Here is a 20471-nt window from a genome sequence, read left to right on the forward strand (position 1 = left end):
AAGGAGTAAACCAAGGGGATTACGAACGTTGACGTGTTGGTAGTTGAGCACATTCCCACTACTGATCTAGACTGAGCTGACTGGTGAAATGGCGAGAGCTTTCTGCATGCTGACTTGTCAGACATCTGAAGGACGACTAGTTAGATTTCGCGATTGCAGGCATCCTAATCGGACGGCTAGGATCTTCAGCCCCCCGACTCCCGACCTTGACGGTTAGAGAAAGTTCCAAATCAAAAACCACTACCTACACCAATCGTTTCCAAGTCGTGTGAAGTTGTGAACTTCCTGAATCCTAGCCCACTTTGTGAGCCCGCCGTGGCTAATGTTTCAATGCACGTGTTTAAAAGCCCTTCTAAGTTCTCCTTTTCTTCTGCACGGATTGGGGAAGACACGTGTGGAGGACGAGCATCAGCGCCAGTATCAGTCTCAGTACAAGGCGCATGGAAACGGCAACGACACCGTCCACAAGTCGTGTTCTTCACTATTGCGTAGGATTCTTCACCAGCAGAAACAGCATTCAGTGCAGGCCGCGCGCCTGCAGCAGCAGAGGCAATCGTCGTCCTTTTTCATGGCGTAACGCAGGTAAGCCTTCGCCATCTCTGTTTCTGCCAAGTCTCTGTTCTTGGATTGTGTCCGTATGCGTGATCCCACACTCGCATTAACAATGATCCCTGTTCTCTACTTCCCCAGTCGTTGTTTTTACTCGCAATGCGCTTCCTTCTCTTGGAATTTAGGGAAAGTGATGTGCACATGCAGGGCCCACCACATCACTTTACTTGTCCCCTTTGCGGATTACGTTGTCAACCTGTCAGGTCATGCGTGCTGCATGTCGGGGTGGGGGTCCAGACTTTACTGCGGACGAATATGGACCTTACCCATGGGATCCTTCGTGGCAGAGTTCTGACAATGAAGGTATTTATCTTTGCTGAGGACTATAAGTATATACCTTACTCTCTTTTCTTGAGTATCGCTCTCATATCTGGATGCATTAGAAGCTTTTGCAGTGATAATGGTAAACGTTTTCTTGGAGTTTGTATCCCTTTTTACATTGTATGAGAAGAACTTTCCACCTCTTAATAGTCCTCACTGAGTGCAAGATGAAGTGATGTAGCTCCTTCAAGCATGCACCAAGGAAGCAATGTATTTGATCAGATTATATATGTTACGAGATCTTAGACCTTGAAAAAAGGATTTAGTCTCGTTTACTGGATGAACATACTCATATTTGGGATTACCCCGTCTGATGTAATTGTCATTTATGTACGCTTTTACCTTGGGGAATGTGCCACACACACACACATAGAGAGAGAGAGAGAGAGAGAGAGAGAGAGAGAGAGAGAGAGAGAGAGAGAGAGAGAGAGAGAGAGAGAGAGAGAGAGAGAGAGAGAGAGAGAGGCGCTCTCCATGTCGATAACAAGTTGCTCATACAAGGGACCAAGGGTGGTCTGGCATAGATCTGTCATGCCCTAATGGATAGACCCTAGGTACACACAACTGCGGCTGCTACTGACATTGCCTACTGCTCCTGCGCATGAGACCTCTAGTAACAATTGGGAAACCATCGAGCAAGCATGAGGATAGCGAGTCTAGATCTTGTGTGTGCCTTGAGGATCATTGGATCTAGGATTGCTGTACCGGGTGCATGGAGAATCGAATGTTGCATGGGTGGAAGAATCTCAAGGGTATCTGATTGGAGAACTCCTACCAGGTGCCTCTCCAACTGCTGCTCATGGCTGTCTTCCCAGAAAACGCATATGACGGAAGCTGCCCAAAAATGCTAGGTTGCCTCCCCGCTTGCCTGATGCCCGCCGGCTTCTAATTGGTGCCCATTGGGGCTGATCAGCATGCCATAAGGGAGTCCCTCTTGGGTCCAATATATAGGTCCCAAGCCAAATCTGCTGACCCACATCCCCGGCCCTCACGACCTAATAATAATCCCTAGAAATGGGAAAGAAGCATTGCAAGGGGCCCACAGGCCCCTAGGGTCCTGGGAAGGCAAGAACACAGTTGGGAAAAAATACCTAAGGCAAGCAAGAGCTTGGATGGCCAAGGAACATAGCCAAAACCCTGTGCTAGACATGGCTAAATACAACGTGACACGAGAAAACAACCTCACTTGGGCCGGGCATAGCCACAAAACAACCCCACTTCCTAATACTTGTCCCTGGGAGAAACTGGGACTGACTCGATGAATCTAGAGAGATGCCTGAACTTTAACAACCCTTCTCGACTCCTGGAAAGGAAGAAGAAAGAAAAAACAGGAAGCTGGAGTGAGCAATTTGCAATTGTAAAGAGAGGGTTTCATAGACGAGGATATTTGCAATAAACTCCGTGGTAGAAAAGTATCTTGTCGTAAATACGATCCATCTACTACTTCCAAAAGACGTCCGGGAAGTAAAATGCTGTCCTTGAGAGTAAAACCAACTCTAACAAGAATCTCCTCAACTCAATCGACTCACAAGTCACACAACCAACATTTGCAAAAGGTACTGATGTTGACTGCTCCATGAGAGTTTATCAAAACTGAGGGTAAAGGCATAAACTAATGGTATCCGGATCATGTTGATTTCTCCATGAGAGTTTATCAAAACTGAGGGTAAAGGCATAAACTAATGGTATCCGGATCATTTTTCAACACTAAAGTGCTCCATACTCGAGAAAAGAGTCGGCAACGTGCACCTGCGGTCATATACCGCATGCCAAAATCTCCAAGTTGCTATGAGAAGTCCAAAGAATGGGACAACCAAAGGTTCTGAGAATTGAAGTGCTTGATGACGAAGAACCAAAGAATTGCACCAACCATCGTATAGAATGATGAATTGCAAACTGTATCTGAAGGAACCTCATTGGAACTGAGAGCGAAAACTTCTATTGATCTTCGTCTGTCTGGAATACGACTAGAGAGAATATCACCCCACTCTCAAAGTGAATTGGGAACAAACATCCAATAGAAAGAAACACACATCAATACTGAGACTGTAGTTAAAACGGCAAGATCAAGAGACCTTGTACCCAAGCTACGCAAGAGAAGGACAAGGTGCTATAGAAAGCCACCAAATAGACAATCAATCTTGTCCGTTGCACATGGAACCACTAGAACTGAAAGGAGGTAGTCAACGGAAACGGACTCCCAAGGTGACTTTGAAGGGAGAACTTCTGGATCATAGATAACTGTCATAACTCTCCAATAGTCTTTATCTATGAAACTGGATAACCTAAGGCAGGTGAATCCGAGAAAAAAATATACCTGTGGAACCTGGAATCAAATCTTGGAGAACTAGGAAGACCATCTCCACACTGTAAATAATGTTGGCTAGTTCCCAATCCATTTAGGACCACTATGCACTTGTACGAAACAACATGCCAGTCTAAGGATAAGGGAAGTAGGTGTGTCCTGAATGGTACAGTCTAGAGGGATCAATATGGAAGACAAGGCATAGTAACTACTTTTCGGATGCACGAGGAAGAGCAACTGTCACACTAGAAATATGAAAGACGAGGCAACCATCAAAGTGGCTTAAGAAAAACGTTTGCCCTGGTACTAATTTCACTGTAGGCTAAAGCACATCATCCAAATCCGCAAGAAATGGGCAAGGAAACCAAGGACTAGAGGACACTGTGCATTGTACTCCGTTGAATGGAGTCGACTGAAGATAATAACTTGGAAGCCCCCTCTAAAAGAGAAGTATCCTCAAGAGTACGCTTTGAGGTAACATCTGACTCAACTCTATGATGGAACAGATCAAACAATGTCTTTGAAAGCTCCAGAGCTAAAGCCGAGAGCTCCCCCCAAGGTAGGAAGCCTCCTTGTCATTAAATTCTTGGAAAAGAAATGAGTACCACCAGAAAGAAATTCGAGACAATCTGGAGTAAAACTGCTTCCTCTGTATTTGAATAGCAAAACTTGAATCTCAAAAAAACTCATTACTCGAGGAGAATCACAGCATCGGTAAACTCGGATTGCTAAGAATAGGAAGACTTGAAGGGTCGTCACTTGAGGATCATGTTTGCCAAAGAAGCTGTCGGAGTCCCAAAAAGACCAGCTACTGAAGCAAACTCCATGAGATCAAACCAAACGTTCGCCACTCCCTGAGATTTATAGAGGCCTCTAACAACACAGAAAACATGAGAGCATGATTTGAGAGCTTTTAAGGGCAAAAATGAACTGTTTCTTCTTCTCCTTCTTCTCTTGTCATTTCTTCTTCATCCAACTCCATAGCTTCCATATGTAGGTTGAGGTAGAACCGGTTTACTCGTTAGAACAACAAACGACTGATGCAGGAACTGTAAAGATTTCCTTCCATCTTTCTCTCCACAAATTGAGCATGTGTCTCCTTTGAATGCTTCTGGGTGAGTGAATTTCCCGTTCTCCGTTGCGATCTTTATGTTCTTCATCCATGGTGTTAGGATCTTGCTTCGATTTGTAGAGGGCAAGCGGAGCTGTGATACCACTTTAATCACTTCCAATGAAAGATCGGACGGAAACATAGAGATGTTTGCAATTTGTAAAACTATGCAACATTTTCACTTCAAAACAACTTGAGAGAGAGAGAGAGAGAGAGAGAGAGAGAGAGAGAGTAACAAATTGTTGACGTGTCGACCTACTGAAGAACGGAGCTACCGATCGAGGGGCCTAAACCCTAAGAAGAACAAGTAACAGAAGAAGTGTCACAAAGTGATGACGTGGTTGCCCGAGAGCAGAAACCCTAACCCTAATTTCTGCCAGAAACCATAACTGTTGAAACCCTAATTTTGGAAATCCTAACCCTAAAACCTGCAAACCCTAATTCTAGAAACCCTAACCCTAAAACCTGCAAATTCTAATTCTGCTGCCAGAAACCCTAACCCTAAGCGCAGATTTTAGCTTTTTGCGTTGGTTGATGACGTGGCAGGCTGATTTACGTTGGCAGTTTTTAGCTTTGCTTTTGGACCAGAAGCTTTTAAGTTTTAAAGGCTTTTCACTGTAGTTGCTTTTTAGGCCAAGGGTCTTTAAATATGAGGTTAGGACTCATTCTCTGGCATGCTTCCTAGAGAAGGTGCAGAGTCTTGAGTACCGGCTTGTACTGTGTTGATGCAATATAAAGAAATACCGAAAGGGGCGCCAAGGTTTGGGGCCAATCCTCTCTGGGGTGGAATTCCGCCACTCCGTGTCGCGTGTCGTCTCTCTTTCAGTTCAATTGTTATTAAAGTGCTAAAGTCTATTCAGTCTGTTGGCACGTGGTGCCCATTTTGTGACATTGGTATCAGAGCATGAGGCGTGTGCTTTTCTGAAAGCATACCGGTCCTACAAAAGAGCAGAGCTTTTGGAATTTTATTTGAAGTATCCTGGCCGTCCAACCCGGACTTGGAATTTTATTTGAAGTATCCTGGCCCTCCAACCCGGACTTATTAGCCACTCCCACCCTTACTTCATCGCGCATCGGGCGCGCTCCCGTCTTCACCGCTCATGTCTTACAGGGCATAAGCCATAAAGATCACTTGTAAGAGAAGGATCCAGATTTGTTTCAAGTCACTGTTTTTCTCAGAAGCAGTGCCGTACGGATGTTGATGTCTATAGCTACCCAGCCACACACTTCCAAGGACTTGGCAAGCTTTCAAGAAAAATTTTGCCCGAAGTTATATGGTTTCTGACATCTTTCTTCGGAGTGCAACTTCTGGCAAAGTGGGGTATCCTGAAATGCTTGCCATGGAAACCCTAGCAGATTATAACTTGAAATTCCTCGACATCTCTCGATACATGTCTCTTCACGAGCAGATGACCTTGGAGATCTAGTGCGATTGCTATCTTGGGACTACCATCGCCGCCAAAGAAACACTATTTTGAGTTGATGGACCATGCTGTGCTAGGCTACGACCTTATGGAAGAAACCTAACCCTAATTTTTGGTGCAGGTTTCAAGATGGAAAGTCAATCGACTTTTCAAGCTCGATTGATGTCGAGATTGCTTTTTAAGTTTGAGTTCTGTTTGAACTTGTTTGGTGATCCTGTTTGGAATTTGTTTGAAATGGATGGTATCTGTTTTGAACCTGTTTTGGTGCCGATTTGAATTGTTTGACTCTGGTTTTATACTGGTTTCAATGATTGGTGATTTTACTCTCGGGTGGAGAAGTGAGAAATACTGTTTTGGTTTGAACCTCGGAATGACGTAGGCCGATGCTTGGGGAGCGTTTCGTTGTATGTTTGAAAACCTCCGAACGATGGAGGCCAATGCCTGGGGAGCGTTTGGTTGTATGCTTGTAAAATAATTGTTGTGACTGCCGGCCCGGAGTTGGATGGTTATGTGGGAGGAGTATTAAGAAGTCTGAGCAGTGTTTACTCTCAGCACCTCCAAACGACGCAGGCTGCGGTCTGGGGGGCGATTGGTTGTAAAAGGCCTCTATATCTCCCGGCCCGAACCTTTTTAGGTTATGCGGGAGGAGTGATGAGGGAGTCGTTGAATATCTCCCGGCCCGGACCGTGTTAGGTTATGCGGGAGGAGTGTTCATTGGCGGCTTTATGCTTCTATGTCTTGTAACATGCATATGTAAGCATTTGTGTTGCATTGTGATGTGCCAACTATCGAATATTCCTAATTGGATGAGATTGCCTGGGTATGTAATTTTAGTGCATCAAGACACCCGTGGAAGATCAGCACGGTTTGGGTGTGATGGGCTAATTTTACTACGCCAGAATATCAAGAGTTCCGATCTGGATGAAAGGAGAAGCTAACTCCTTGATCAAACAGAAAGGAGAAGCTAACTCCTTGATCAAAACAGCCGATAGAAGAAGCTAACTCCTTGATCAAAAGAACAGAAAGGAGAAGCTAACTCCTTGATCAAAAGAGCAAATTGAATGTCCCTCGGAATGTCCCTCGCAAATTTTTGAGCTAACTTGAGTTGTTTTGCAGATATGCTGTAATCGAGGATGATTACTCTCTTTCAAGAAGGGGAGATGTAACAAACTGCTACGTGTCGACCTACTGAAGAACGGAGCTACCGGCCGAGGGGCCTAAACCCTAAGAAGAACAAGTAACAGAAGAAGTGTCACAAAGTGATGATGTTGTCCGAGAGCAGAAACCCTAGTCCTAATTTCTGCCAAAAACCCTAACTGTTGAAACCCTAATGTTGGAAACCCTAACCCTAAAACTTGCAAACCCTAATTCTTGAAACCCTAACCCTAAAACCTGCAAACCCTAATTCTGCTGCCAGAAACCCTAAAACTGTAGAAACCCTAACCCTAACCCTAAGGGTAGATTTTCACTTTTTGCGTTGGCTGATGACGTGGCAGACTGTATGGATTTCCGTGATTTACGCTGGCAGTTTTTGGCTTTGCTTTTGGACCAGAAGCTTTTGAGTTTTAAAAATTGCTTTTTAGGCCAAGGGCCATTAAATATGAGGTTAGGGCTCATTCTCTGGCATGCTTCCCGGAGAAGGTGTAGAGTCTGGAGTACCTGTGTTGATGCAATATAAAGAAATACCGAAAGGGGTGCCAAGGTTTGGGGCCAATACTCTCTGGGGTGGAATTCCGCCACTCCGTGTCGCGTGTCGTCTGTCACAAAGTGATGACGTGGCGGACAACAAAAACCCTAAAATTCCTGCAAACCCTAAAAACTGCCAGAAACCCTAATTTGCAGCAAACCCTAATTTTTGGAAACCCTAACTGCTGGCTGAAACCCTAATTTCTGGCGCCAGTGCCACGTGGCAGTGTTGTACGGATTTTCCGGAAATTGCGCCGCAATTTGCGTTGGCAGCTTTTGGGCGTTGCTTTTTGCATGAAAGAGAGAGAACTTGCTTTTTTTTTAAATTAAAAAAAAAGAGACCGTCTCTAAGAGAGAGAACTGATGCTTTTGATTTTGAAAGCTTTTGGGGCTCTGCTTTTGGGCATCCCTTGTAACCTTTAAATTAGTGGTGAGGGCCTCACTTCTGAGAGCATCTGGACGCAGAGTCTGAGAGTGAAACCCTAACCGCTCTCTTGTACTTTGATGATTGATTAATATAAAAAGAAATACCGAAAGGGGTGCCAGTCTTTGGGGCCAATATCTCTAGGCACGGAACTCCGTCGGGCCAGTGCAAATCTATTGTGATCTGTGAATTGTTTTGAAGTGGTTATTTGGTGCTGTCGCGGTTGATTCTTGACTTGGAGTGTCCAAGTCTGTTACAGTGGTATCAGAGCACGGCCGATTTCTCTTCTACGGGAAATCCGATCCCCGAATTTTTTTTCCGCGGCACCTATGGCTTCAGGCAATGATCAGTCGACTCCCTCTGCATCTGGAGATGCGGGCTGGGATCACAAAGAAGATTCAGACAGAGAGTATGGCCCGCCTCGGCCTACTTAGGCGGAGCAAAGAGAGATGGAGCGTTGTCAATTGATTGGCGATGCAACAAAGATGATGCTCAATTTTGCCGAGGATCCGAAGATGGCAAAATATATGAACAAGACCTCTTTGAAAGAGGTACAGATGGAGTGGCAGAGAACCACAACACCACTCCCGAAACCCACCTTCTGCCTCCAAGAAAATATACGGAGTAAGAACTGGAGAACGTGGTTGATGCACGGATTGCTCAGCTTTTCGACGTGCAAAAGAAAGACAAAAAGCACGGCAAAAAGCAGAAGAAAGGCACTGACTTCCCGGGATATTTGGGTCGTCGGTTGACATTTGACAAGGCAAAGAAACGGAAGAAGCGTGTTCGATTTGAAGGAGTACCCAGTTCTTCTTCTTCTTCTTCTGACAGTTCTTCTAGCTCCTCGGATTAGAGCGAAGAAGACAGAAAAAGCAAAAAGCAAAGCAAGACACAAAGCTTCAGAACGGGCAAGAAAAAGGCAAAGAAGGCTACATCTCGCCCAGAGACTGACAGTTCTACTGAGGACTCGTCTACAGACAGCTCAGATTCCGATGACGGAAAGTTTTATGCGAACAAGAAGAATTTTTACAAAGCCAACTAGTATGACTTTCTCGAAGATAAAAGCAAGAAAGTCCGAGAGTTTAAGGAAGGTGGCCACTCGATCAAGTTTGATACTTTTTTAGGATACTCGGATGCTTCGAAGGCTGTGTCTTTTTTCAGCAGTTTGACATCGCTTTCGCGGGAGGACGCTATTCAGAGCACTCCAAGATTCAGAGAGCTGCCTCTTACTTTAAGAGGAATGCTCGTACTTGGTGGTCCACGCTTCTTTTAAACAAGACTGCGCAAGTTAAATGGCTGAAATTTAAGAAGCTTTTTATTTCTTCTTGGTTGACGCAAGAATATGAACGAGATGTACGAGCTGCTTGGAACCATCTTCGAATGACCAAGAAAGATACAATCAATGCTTATTGTGAAAGATTCTGGAACTTTTTTCTACCCGCCTCTTCATTCAAGAAGATCTCGTTTAGAGAACAGATTGAGCGGTTTACCTTGGGTCTACCTACAGAGATCCGAAATCACTGTTGGGAGCAGAAGTCAGCTTCTGTTCAGGAGTTGATGAGCCATGCGAAGCGGGGCTTTGCCACTCACTCTGGCAGTCTGACCTACCCCACAGATGAGGCCATGACACAACGAGCCGAACAGACTTCTGGGAATGAAAGAAGAATGAAAAAGAGCAACCCAGAGAAAAAAAAGGATACACGACCCAAGCTTACTCTTGAGGAGAGAGCTCACTTCATCAGAGAGGGGAAGTGCTTTGGATGCAGGGAACATGGACATATTTCCGGGAAGTGCCCTGATAAGGCACAGAAAGAACAGAATGATAAGAACGACGACGGGCCTGAGAGTTCGAGAGCAGCTGAGGAATGTGGCAGAAAAGGCAGATAGAAAAGCAGAACTTGTGCCACATGGCGTGGGACCTGCACCGAATCTAATGAATGAAAGTACAAACTTTGCCGCTTTCGGGGCAAAGTGAAGGATCAGGAAGCTCTTTTGAAGGAGCCAAGGCCAACTTCTTTTCACTTGGAATTGGCGGCTCGATTTGGAACTACGCCCGACAGATTGACGCCACAGGCGGAGGTAGTTCGACTGGCACCCGGATGGGATATTGCCATTACACCGAGCATTGGCAAACTTCGTTTGCAATGACAGGGGTGTTCAGGGCACGCGAGTGACGTTCTACTTGGGATCCCTTGGTACCACAAGAACTACGCCGTGGTTGACTACTCGGCCGAGAAAGCGACTTTGATAAATGAAGGGCTTAGAGATTGTACTTGATGAACTTCAGTTTTCTTACTCATTCTTTTGGGAGAACTGAACGATGGATAAAGGTTGAATATGTTTTGACTTGAAGAAAAGAACGCCAAGATTTTTTTCTCCATGCTCATGCCGATTGCTTTTGAGAGGGCCTGAAGATCATACCATTGATTTGATATTTGGAAGCACACCACCGAATCGGCCACCTTATCGTGTGAGCCGAGTACAGAATGAAAAGATTATGAACCCAGTGAAAGACCTCTTGGAAAAGGGTCTTGTCCAGCCTAGTACTTCACCGTATTGCTCTCCATTGTTGTTGGTTTTGAAGAAAGACGGATCTTGGAGAATGTGCATCGATTATAGCACTCTCAACGAAATCACCATCAAGAACAGATTTCTGATTCCTAGGATCGATGATATACTCGACAGGTTACAGGGATCCTCATGCTTTAGCAGGATTGACTTGAAGAGTGGATATCATCAGATCAGAATAGCACCGGGAGACGTCTACAAGTAAGCTTTTCGGACGACTTTTGGGTTATTTGAGTTTTTGGTGATGCCTTTTGGCTTAACCAATGCTCCTGCGACATTTAACCGGATGATGGATAGGATTTTTCGAGAGTACAGGCTATTTGTTGGCACTTTCTTTGACGACATCATTGTTTTCTCCAAGAATGAGGCAGAACACAGAGATCATCTGCTTCAGGTCTTTCAGGCATTACAAGATCACAAGTTAGTGATTAATGCAAAGAAAAGTGAATTTTTCCTACCAGAGATACACTTTTTGGGACACAATGTGTCAGTCGCAGGAGTGCAAATGGATCCGGCCAAGATAGAGACTATCCGTAATTGGCCCGACTTGAAGAATGTCCATGAAGTTAAAAGCTTCTTGGGACTGTGTTCGTACTACAGGCGGTTCATACGAAAGTTTGCAGAGGTTGCTTCCCCTTTGCATATCTTGACACAGAAAGGAGTACCTTTTTCGTGGGGACCCCCAGAGGTGACTGCCTCTCAGACGTTGAAAGAGAAATTGACTATGGGACCTATTTTGACTTTGCCAAACTTGCAGAAGTCATTTGAAGTATTTTGTGATGCTTGTGGTCGTAGTCTGGGTGCGGTAATGATGCAAGAAGGCCATGTCATAGCTTACGAGGGCCGTTTGTTCTCTAGGCCGGAGATGACAGCACAGATCTATGGGAAAGAGCTTTTGGCGGTTATCCACGCTCTTACTCAGTGGCGGCATTACCTACTCGGAGCGGATTTTACTGTCTTTACAGACCATCAGAGTTTGCGCTACTTCTTGTTACAGAAGCAGCTTTCGGAAAAACAGATGCGGTGGGCGAACATCTTGTCACAGTTCCACTTCCAGATTGTCCATGTGCAGGGACAGAAGAATGTGGTGGCAGATGCTTTGTCTCGAAAACCGTTGGTTCTGGCTATTTCCGCGATACATCATAGGAGCTTCGAGGATATGGTCGATCAGTGTGCCACAGATACAGATTTTGCAGATATTTTCACACGGATACGGGATGGGGAGACAATAGCTGGATACTCCCTTCGAGAAGGCTACTTGATGAAAAAGACTATGTTGTGCGTTACACAGCCGTTGAGGGAAAAGGTAATGACTGATTGCGAGTGTCCACCTTTTACGGGTCACCGCGGCATTGCTACCACCATGAAAGGGGTAGAGAGAGATTTCTTTTGGCGGAGACTGAAGAAGGATGTGGAAGAGTTTGTGCGCAGTTGCTTGGTATGCGAGAAGGTCAAGTTTGACAGGCATAAGGCATAGGGATTGTTACAGCCTTTACCCATACCCACCCGCCCCTCGGAAAATATTGAAATGGATTTCATTTTTTTTGATCTCCCGAGAATACAGAATGATCATGATGATTTTCCGATTACATGGCACGCCTGAGACGATTGTCTCCGACAGAGACCCCAAATTTATGAGTTTGTTTTGGAAGGCAATTTGGGAGAACATTGGCACGCGGTTGCAGTTCTCGTCATCGTTCTACTTGCAGACTGACGGGCAATCTGAGATTGCCAATTCAGTGATTTTAGATTTATTGAAGTCTTGTATCTCGCATCAGAAGACTCAATGGGAAAAGAACTTACCTTTGGTGGAATTTGCCTACAATAACACGATATACTCTTCGACGGGGAAGACGCCATGAGAGATTGTTGAAACTGCTGCGAAGGTTCCATCCTTCTTGAGCACGAAAGATTAGAAATTTGAAGCGGATGAATATTCGCGAGATCTGGATACGGCTTTTGCCAAGGTTCGCGAGACTTTGCAGAAGTCTCAAGAACGACAGAAAAAGGCAGCGGATCGCCATCGTCGCGACATGAAATTGAAGGAGGATGATTGGGTGCTCTTACGTTTTGAGAAGGCACGCCTACGAAAGAACAAGGGAAAGGAGAGGCTTTTTCCAAAGCTTAGTATGCGATACTACGGCCCTTTCCAGATTAGTGAAAAGATAAATGAAGTCTCCTTCCGACTGAAACTGCCAGATACTTGGAGGATTCACAATGCATTTCATGTGAATCTCTTGAAACCTTTTAAAGGTGATGTGCCTGATGATGGGGAGCCTGATGAGCAACCCCAAGTGGAAGAAAACGAGGAGATCCTTGTTCCTGAACAGATTTTGGCACATAAGGATACGAAGAATAAGGGTAAAGTCCGAAGGCGGTTCTTGGTTAAGTTCAAGAATTATCCTGCACTTGATGCGAAGTGGATGGAGGAGGAGGACCTAGCAGATACTCAGATTGTGAAACTTTACCTCGATGCTTTTGGTTTAGCATAGTCTACTCCAAATGGAACCTAGAATTCAGCTTGGCCGAAGATCTGGTGCAGTGGGATGCACAAGAGAAGAGTTACTCCACTCCTTTGTCAACAGATGCCTCGATTTTGATACTAAAGTCACTGATGTCTCTGTGAGCTTCATGGATACTGAGAGCTGACAGTATTCTGCTGGATGACTTTATGAAATGGAATTCCTGATTATGATACTGATTTGTTCTTGACTTCTTGTGAGTGCAGGAATTGATAGACGAAATGACTGCAACATTTTGGTCTACTTGATCTCGAATAGACATGGTTGCAATAGGGGTTAGTCAATCGGACATCGATGAGGTCCCGATTGGACCTCGATGTGATTGCTAGCTACATTGCCGATAAATCATGGTCTAAGATCGGAATGAATGTTGAACGTCATGTGATGTCCTGTGATGTCTAGTGATGTGACTGTCGATTTTGTACATGTGCTAGATGTGTGTTCCTAGTACGTAGGTACTAACAGTCAGTGTCTGCTAAGACGGTTTATGGCTTTTGTCGGTTTTGCAGGCGTAATCGCGGTCGATTACAATGTTTTCAAGAGAGGGGTATGTCACAAAGTGATGACGTGGCGGACAACAGAAACCCTAATTTTTGCCAGAAACCCTAAAATTCTTGCAAACCCTAAAAACTGCCAGAAACCCTAATTCGCAGCAAACCCTAATTTCTGGAAACCCTAACTGCTGGCTGAAACCCTAATTTCTAGCGCCAGTGCCACGTGGCAGGGTTGTACGGATTTTCCAGAAATTGCGCCGCAATTTGCGCTGGCAGCTTTTGGGCGTTGCTTTTTGCATGAAAGAGAGAGAACTTGCTTTTTTTTAAAATTGAAAAAAAAAGACTCTCTCTCTAAGAGAGAGAACTGATGCTTTTGATTTTGAAAGCTTTTGGGGCTCTGCTTTTGGGCATCCCTTGTAACCTTTAAATTAGTGGTGAGGGCCTCACTTCTCAGAGCATCTGGACGCAGAGTCTGAGAGTGAAACCCTAACTGCTCTCTTGTACTTTGATGATTGATTAATATAAAAAGAAATACCGAAAGGGGCGCAAGTCTTTGGGGCCAATATCTCTAGGCATGGAACTCCGTCGGGCCAGTGCAAATCTATTGTGATCTGTGAATTGTTTTGAAGTGGTTATTTGATGCTGTCGCGGTTGATTCTTGACTTGGAGTGTGCAAGTCTGTTACATCGTCTCTCTCTTTCAGTTCAGTTGTTATTAAAGTGCTAAAGTCTATTCAGTCTGTTCTTTTCTATTGGCACGTGGTGCCCGTTTTGAGAGAGAGAGAGAGAGAGAGAGAGAGAGAGAGAGAGAGAGAGAGACAGAGAGAGAGAGAGTTCCTCTCCCAAACATCGCCCTGAGGGTCCAGCTCTCCGAGACTCTGTGTCGAGATGCTCTCAAAAGAGTGCCCCCCAAGACACTTATGAACAGTAGAAGGGATGTAGACGGCAACTACCGAGTTGGTGGCCATGGGACTCATACGACCTAGTGTAAGTCCATTTGCTGCTCCTATTTTGTGTGTACGCAAGAAAGTGTTAAGAGTTTTGCCATCTCAAGTAAACTGCAAATTTTATCCCATTATTTAGTTTGGCTTATTTTACTTATTTGTCAAAGTCTTGGGTAGGGTAATTTAGTGAGGTTGCTATATAAGCAACCCCTTGCCTCCATTGTATACATATTCGGTTATTCATTGCCAAGGTTGATTGGTTGAGGAGACTCTCTCTCTCTCTCTCTCTCTCTCTTTCTCTCTCTTTCTCTCTCTCGTGCTCACTCCCCTTGGTCTCTATGCTTCCACATCGTTGACTTTGACATGTAATCGGAATTTCTTGGTGTAGCTTGTGCTTGAAGCTCTTGGCGTGAAGGAGCAGCTTTTGGAGAAGAGAACCCATGACGGAGAGGAAACTGTTGGCGACTATCCCTTTCTGCTTGGCTACATTTTAAACTCACAGGCATTTTGCTCCCTAGCCGGTGCCCCTTGTTGTCGACGCGGTTCACTTGGCTAACGTTTTAAAATGCTGTGCAAAAGGTGGCCATGGCGATGCTGCTCTCTTCTCTCCCCCCCCCCCCACGGTGCTTGTTGAAACCTAGTGCGTTGCGAGTGTTTCAAAACGCTGTAAACAACGACGCTGTCGACAGCCCAGGCAACGTCCCTAGACGGCGTTTTGAAACGCCCGATCGACAACTCCCTCTCTCTTGGCGATTGTTGACGGCCCTATCTCCTGCGAGAGCGTTCCAAAACGCTGTGCCTTCCACTTGTGACAACGTTTTAAAACTCTGTCTGCCACTCTCCCCTTGACGACAATAACCCATCCTCCCCTCCCCTCCCCTCCCCTGCGTTTTGAAACGCCGTGAGCTTCAAGGTGAGCACTCCTTGGGTTGCAGCTAGGGAGCCGGTTGGCATTGCCTTGGTTGTGTGTACGTGACGGAGTGTGGAACGGCTTGGTAGTGGTGAGGAGATTGGAGCTCTAGAGAGGGTATGGAGCGGCTTGGGAGTACCAGAGGAATGGCTTGGGGATTTTGTGCAGCTTGGAGGAAATTTGTAGCCCTTGGAGTGCGAGAAGAAGTAGAGTTTTCCAGGTCTCGCAATGTCACAAACTGGTGACGTGGCATGGCCCTAGCATCAAGTGGGCAGCAGATCGGACACGGCTGGCAGACAAACCCAGAGAAAGCATTGAAATGCTGACATGGCACGCTGTATGTCTTTTCGTGATTTGTAGTGCAATTTGCGGCAGCAGGCTGACGTGGCAGGGTTGCACGCAAAACTGTTTTTTGCGCAGTTGAAATCCTATGCAAGCTTTTGGAGAAGCTTTGGAATGAGTTGCTTTATTTTTAGATGCTTTTAAAGGTGATAGCTTTTGGGGCTCTGCTTTTGGGGCTCTGCTTTTGGGCATCCCTTGTAATCTTTAAATACGTGGGCAGGGCCTCATAACTCAGAGCATCTGGACGTAGAGTCTGAGAGTGAGAACCCTCCCACTCTCTTGTACTTTGAACATAGATTAGTACAAAAATAAATACCGAAAGGGGGCGCCAGTCTTTGGGGCCAATATCTCTAGGCACGGAACTCCGTCGGGCCGTGTCGAATCAATTGTGAATTGTGAACTGTTTTGAAGAGAATCTCTGCTGTGTCGCGGTAGAATCTTTACTTGGAGTGTCCAAGTTTGTTACAGTGGTATCAGAGCACAGAAAGATTCTTTTTCTATGGAGGATCCGATCCTTTTTGCAGCGCGCACAGTTTTGGAGAAAGAGTCTTTGTGTCTTGACCCCGGACTTATTAGCCACTTCCACCCTTCATACATCGCGCATCGGGCACGTCCCCGTCTTCATCGCTCTGTCTTACAAGGCATAAAGCCATTAAGAATCCAAGATTACACATGGGTTCTCGTGAAGAATCCGACGGAGATGACACCTTTAAGTGGGAAGGCAAAGAAAAGTTGAAAATCCGGCGCAGGAACTAAAGAAAAGAATGAAGATTTGGGCAAATTTTTTAAGGACAAGTTTGCCAGAAAGGAGTACAAACGTCAACTGCAGATTGGCATATGTGTGAATAGATTGATTAAGTACTCGAGGGATCCGAGATTGGCGAAACACTTGAAGAATTACCCAACTGATAAGATTTACTCGAGGTGGTGTGTGGCCATTGCTTCTCCTCTTAGGTAGAGAGGAAAGCGAAAAAGACAGACGAGTACAGAAAAGCAGAACCTGTCCTCGCTGAAAGACATGGACAAGTGAAGCAAAAAGCAAAGCTTTGGAAAGGGCAAGAAAAATGCAAAGAAGCCTAGATTTTACCCAGTTTCTGACATTTCTACAGAGGAGTCATCCTCAGACATTCGGACTCCGACGATCACATGTTTTATGCAAAGAAGAAACATTTTTACAAAGCCAACCAATATGACTTCCTCGAAGATAAAAGCAAGAAAATAAAAGAATTAAAAGAAGGGGGACAGTCGATTTGAATCCTTTTTTGGGTTCCGAGATGCTCGAACATGGTGGTCCACTCTTCTGTTGAGAAAGGAAGCTCCAGTTAAATGGTTGAACTTCAAAAGGCTTTTTATTTCTTCTTGGTTGACTCGGGAGTACGAACGAGACATACGAACCGCTTGGAATCATCTTCGGATGACCAAGGGAGATTCTTTGGACGCTGATTGCGAGAGATTTTGGAGCTCTTTTCTATCAGCTTCTTCATTTAAGGTCTTGTTTAAAGAACAGATTGAGCGGTTTTGCTGTGGACTTCCTACAGAGATCTGAGACTACTGCTTGGAACAAAAGTCATTCTATTCCAGAATTGATGGGTCATGCGAAATGGGGTTTTGCCATACAGTCGGGCAATCTGACTTACCCACTGATGAGATCTTGACTCAGAGAACCCAACAGACTTCTAATAAAGAAAGTAGAAAGAGCAAGAGTTCCAAAGAAAAGAAAAGAAAGATACACGTCCCCGATAGACTCTTAGAGAAAGGGCTATATATCTCAAAGAGGGGAAGTCGTTTGGTTGCGGGGAGTTTGGACACATCTCCGCAAAGTGCCCCAAAAAGGCACAACAAGAACAGATTGAAGACAGGCCAGAGAGTCCTAGAGCAGCAGAGGAACGTGCAGAAAAGACAGATGAAAGCAGAACTGGTATCACATAGCGTGGGGCCCGAACCGAATCAGATGAACAAAAGTACAGAACTTTGCCGCACTTAGGGCAAAGTGAAAGATTAGGACGCCCTCATTTTCTTTGATGGAGGAGCCAAGGCCAACTTCTTTTCACTTGAATTGGCGGCTCGATTTGGAATTATGCTTGACAGGTTGAGGCCACAGGCGGAGGTAGTTCTAACGGCTCCCAGACGGGATGGTGCCACTACACTGATCATTGACAAACTTCGTTTGCAATATCAGGGGTGTTTAGGGCACGAGGACCTCTAGTAATTTCCTTGGGAGGTTGTGACGTCCTCCTTGAAATCCCTTGGTACCACAAGAACACTGCCGTGGTTGACTATTGGGCTGAGAAAGCGACTTTAACAAATGAAGGGCATAGAGATTGTACTTGATAAAATTCAACTTCTTTACTCGATTTTCTGGAGAGAGCTGAATAATGATTGAAGGTCGAATATGTTTTGACCTCGAAAAGAATGCCAAGATTTTCTCTTTTCTTCACACATGTCGATTGTTTCTCTGAGGGCCTGCCAGGCGAGTTGCCACGAGCTCATCTTGAGGATCATACTATTGATCTAATACTTGGAAGCACACCACCGAATCGGCCACCTTACTGTGTGAGCCGAGCCTAAAATGAAGAGATTATGAACCACGTGAAAGACCTCTTGGAAAAGGGTCTTATCTAGCCGAGTACTTCACCTTACTCCTCTCCGTTGTTGTTTTTGAAGAAAGACGGATCTTGGAGAATGTGCATCGATTATAGAGCTCTCAATAAAATCACCATCAAGAACAAATTTCCGATTCCGAGGATTGATGATATTTTGGACCGACTACAGGGTTCCTCTTGTTTCAGCAGGATCGATTTGAAGAGCGGATATCATCAGATCTGAATTGCACCAGGAGATGTCTACAAGACAGCTTTTCGGACGACCTTCGGTTTATTTGAATTTTTGGTGATGCCTTTTGGCCTTACCAATGCTCCAACGACCTTTACCCGAATGATGGACAGGATTTTCAGAGAGTACAGATCTTTTGTTGGCACTTTCTTTGATGACATTATTGTCTTCTTCAAGGATGAGGCAGAACATAGAGGACATCTGCTATAGGTCTTTCAAGCATTACGAGATCACGAGTTGGTGATCAATGCGAAGAAGAGTGAATTTTTTTCTTATTAGAGATACACTTCTTGGGACACATCGTCTAAGCAGCAGGAGTGCAGATGGACCCGGCCAAGATTAACGCTATACGTGATTGGCCCGATTTGTAGAATGTCCATGAAGTTAGAAGCTTCTTGGGCTTATGTTCTTACTACCGACGGTTCATTAGAAAGTTTGCAGAGGTTGCTTCCCCTTTGCATATCTTGACACAGAAAGGAGTCCCTTTCTCGTGGGGACCCACAGAGGTGATTGCCTTTCCGACTTTGAAAGAGAAATTGACTACGAGACCAGTTTTGACTTTGCCGGATTTGTAAAAGTCATTTGAAGTATATTGTGATGCTTGTGGTCGTAGTCTGAGTGCGGTCTTAATGCAAGAAGGCCATGTCATTGCCTAAGAGAGCCGATTGTTCTCAAGGCCGGAATCGACAACACATATATATGAGAGAGAGCTTATGGCGGTTATCCATGCTCTTACTCAGTGGCGACATTACCTACTCGGAGCCGATTTTACGATCTTCACAGATCACCAGAGTGTACGCTACTTCGTGTCACAAAAGCAGCTATCGGAAAAGCAGATGCGATGGGCAAACATCTTGTCACAGTTTCACTTCCAGATTGTCCATGTGCAGGGACAAAACAACTTGGTGGCAGATGCTTTGTCTCGGAAGCCATTGGTCTTGGCTATTTTCGCGATACATTATAGAAGCTTCGAGGATATGGTCGATCAGTACGCCACAGATCCAGATTTTGCAAATGTATACGGTCGAATACAGAATAGGGAGGTAGTAGCGGGATATTCCATTGGGGATGGCTACTTGATAAAGAAAACGATGTGAGTTACACAGCCGTTGAGGGAAAAGGTTCTAACCGAATGCCACTGTCTACCATTTACGGGTCACCGCTTCATTGATACCACCTTGAAAGGTGTGGAGTGATACTTCTTTTGGCCGAGACTCAAGAAGGACGTGGACGATTTTGTACGCAGTTGCTTGGTATGCCAGAAGGTCAAGTTTGACAGGCATAAAGCAGAGGGTGTCACAAAAATACGGAAGCGTAAACTGACGTTTAATTGCACTTCAAGTACTCAAGAGAATTAGAGGGAGCGAGAAAACTTGACACTTCATTGGGGACCAGAAGATGGGCTGGTCCCCCCCCATAAAGAGAATATCTTTATTACTAAGGGAGAATCTTTACAAGCACAGGAACATGGCATACGCCCGTCCTCTATTCTTTCTTCTGTTCTGTTCTTCTGTTCTGACTACTGATTGAGAAAGTGTTTCCACTTTCTTACTGCTTAGGGGATTTCTCCTCTTCTGCGAGATTGGTTGGAAGCTCTCGAAAAGAGAGTCTATCTTCCAAAACAGCTCATCGGAAGCTCTCACAGAGGAGAGTCCATCTTCCGTTATGTGTTGCCTTCATGCTCATTCATTCATGCATCGAACACAAAAGAGAAACAAGCAAAATGCACACGCACATGCTTGCTGTAATTTTCTGCACATAACCTGAAATTCTTACCTGTGCACACCCCTACGTCGAAACAGAGGTCTTCTTCGCGATGGAATCGCGCCAAACTTGATGTAGACTTAGGATAAGGAGAGAGAAGAGAATTTCTATGGCTGATCTGCTGAAAACAGCCCTAATCTAGGTGATTAGGGGCTGAAAACAGAGAATTACAGCAGCCGCACTCTGCTAAGAGAGCGTCTACGGCAGCTTCTCGCG

At 45.1% G+C, this 20471-nt stretch overlaps 1 protein-coding gene across 1 annotated transcript in view; it reads left to right on the forward strand.

Moving 5' to 3' along the window:
- The first annotated feature begins 344 nt into the window (after positions 1–344).
- The window catches only part of LOC147432656 (D-tagatose-1,6-bisphosphate aldolase subunit), a 39499-nt gene continuing 19372 nt past the window's right edge, over positions 345–20471 (forward strand). Inside the window, exons 1-2 of the mRNA XM_086492506.1 lie at positions 345–582; positions 757–912. Coding sequence (XP_086348632.1) covers positions 441–582; positions 757–912 — 298 coding nt within the window. The 5' untranslated portion in view covers positions 345–440. The remainder of the gene's footprint in view (positions 583–756; positions 913–20471) is intronic.

The sequence above is a fragment of the Adiantum capillus-veneris genome, chromosome 20 (genome assembly GCF_014529385.1).
Source record: "Adiantum capillus-veneris isolate H3 chromosome 20, ASM1452938v2, whole genome shotgun sequence".
NCBI classification, from domain to species: domain Eukaryota; kingdom Viridiplantae; phylum Streptophyta; class Polypodiopsida; order Polypodiales; family Pteridaceae; genus Adiantum; species Adiantum capillus-veneris.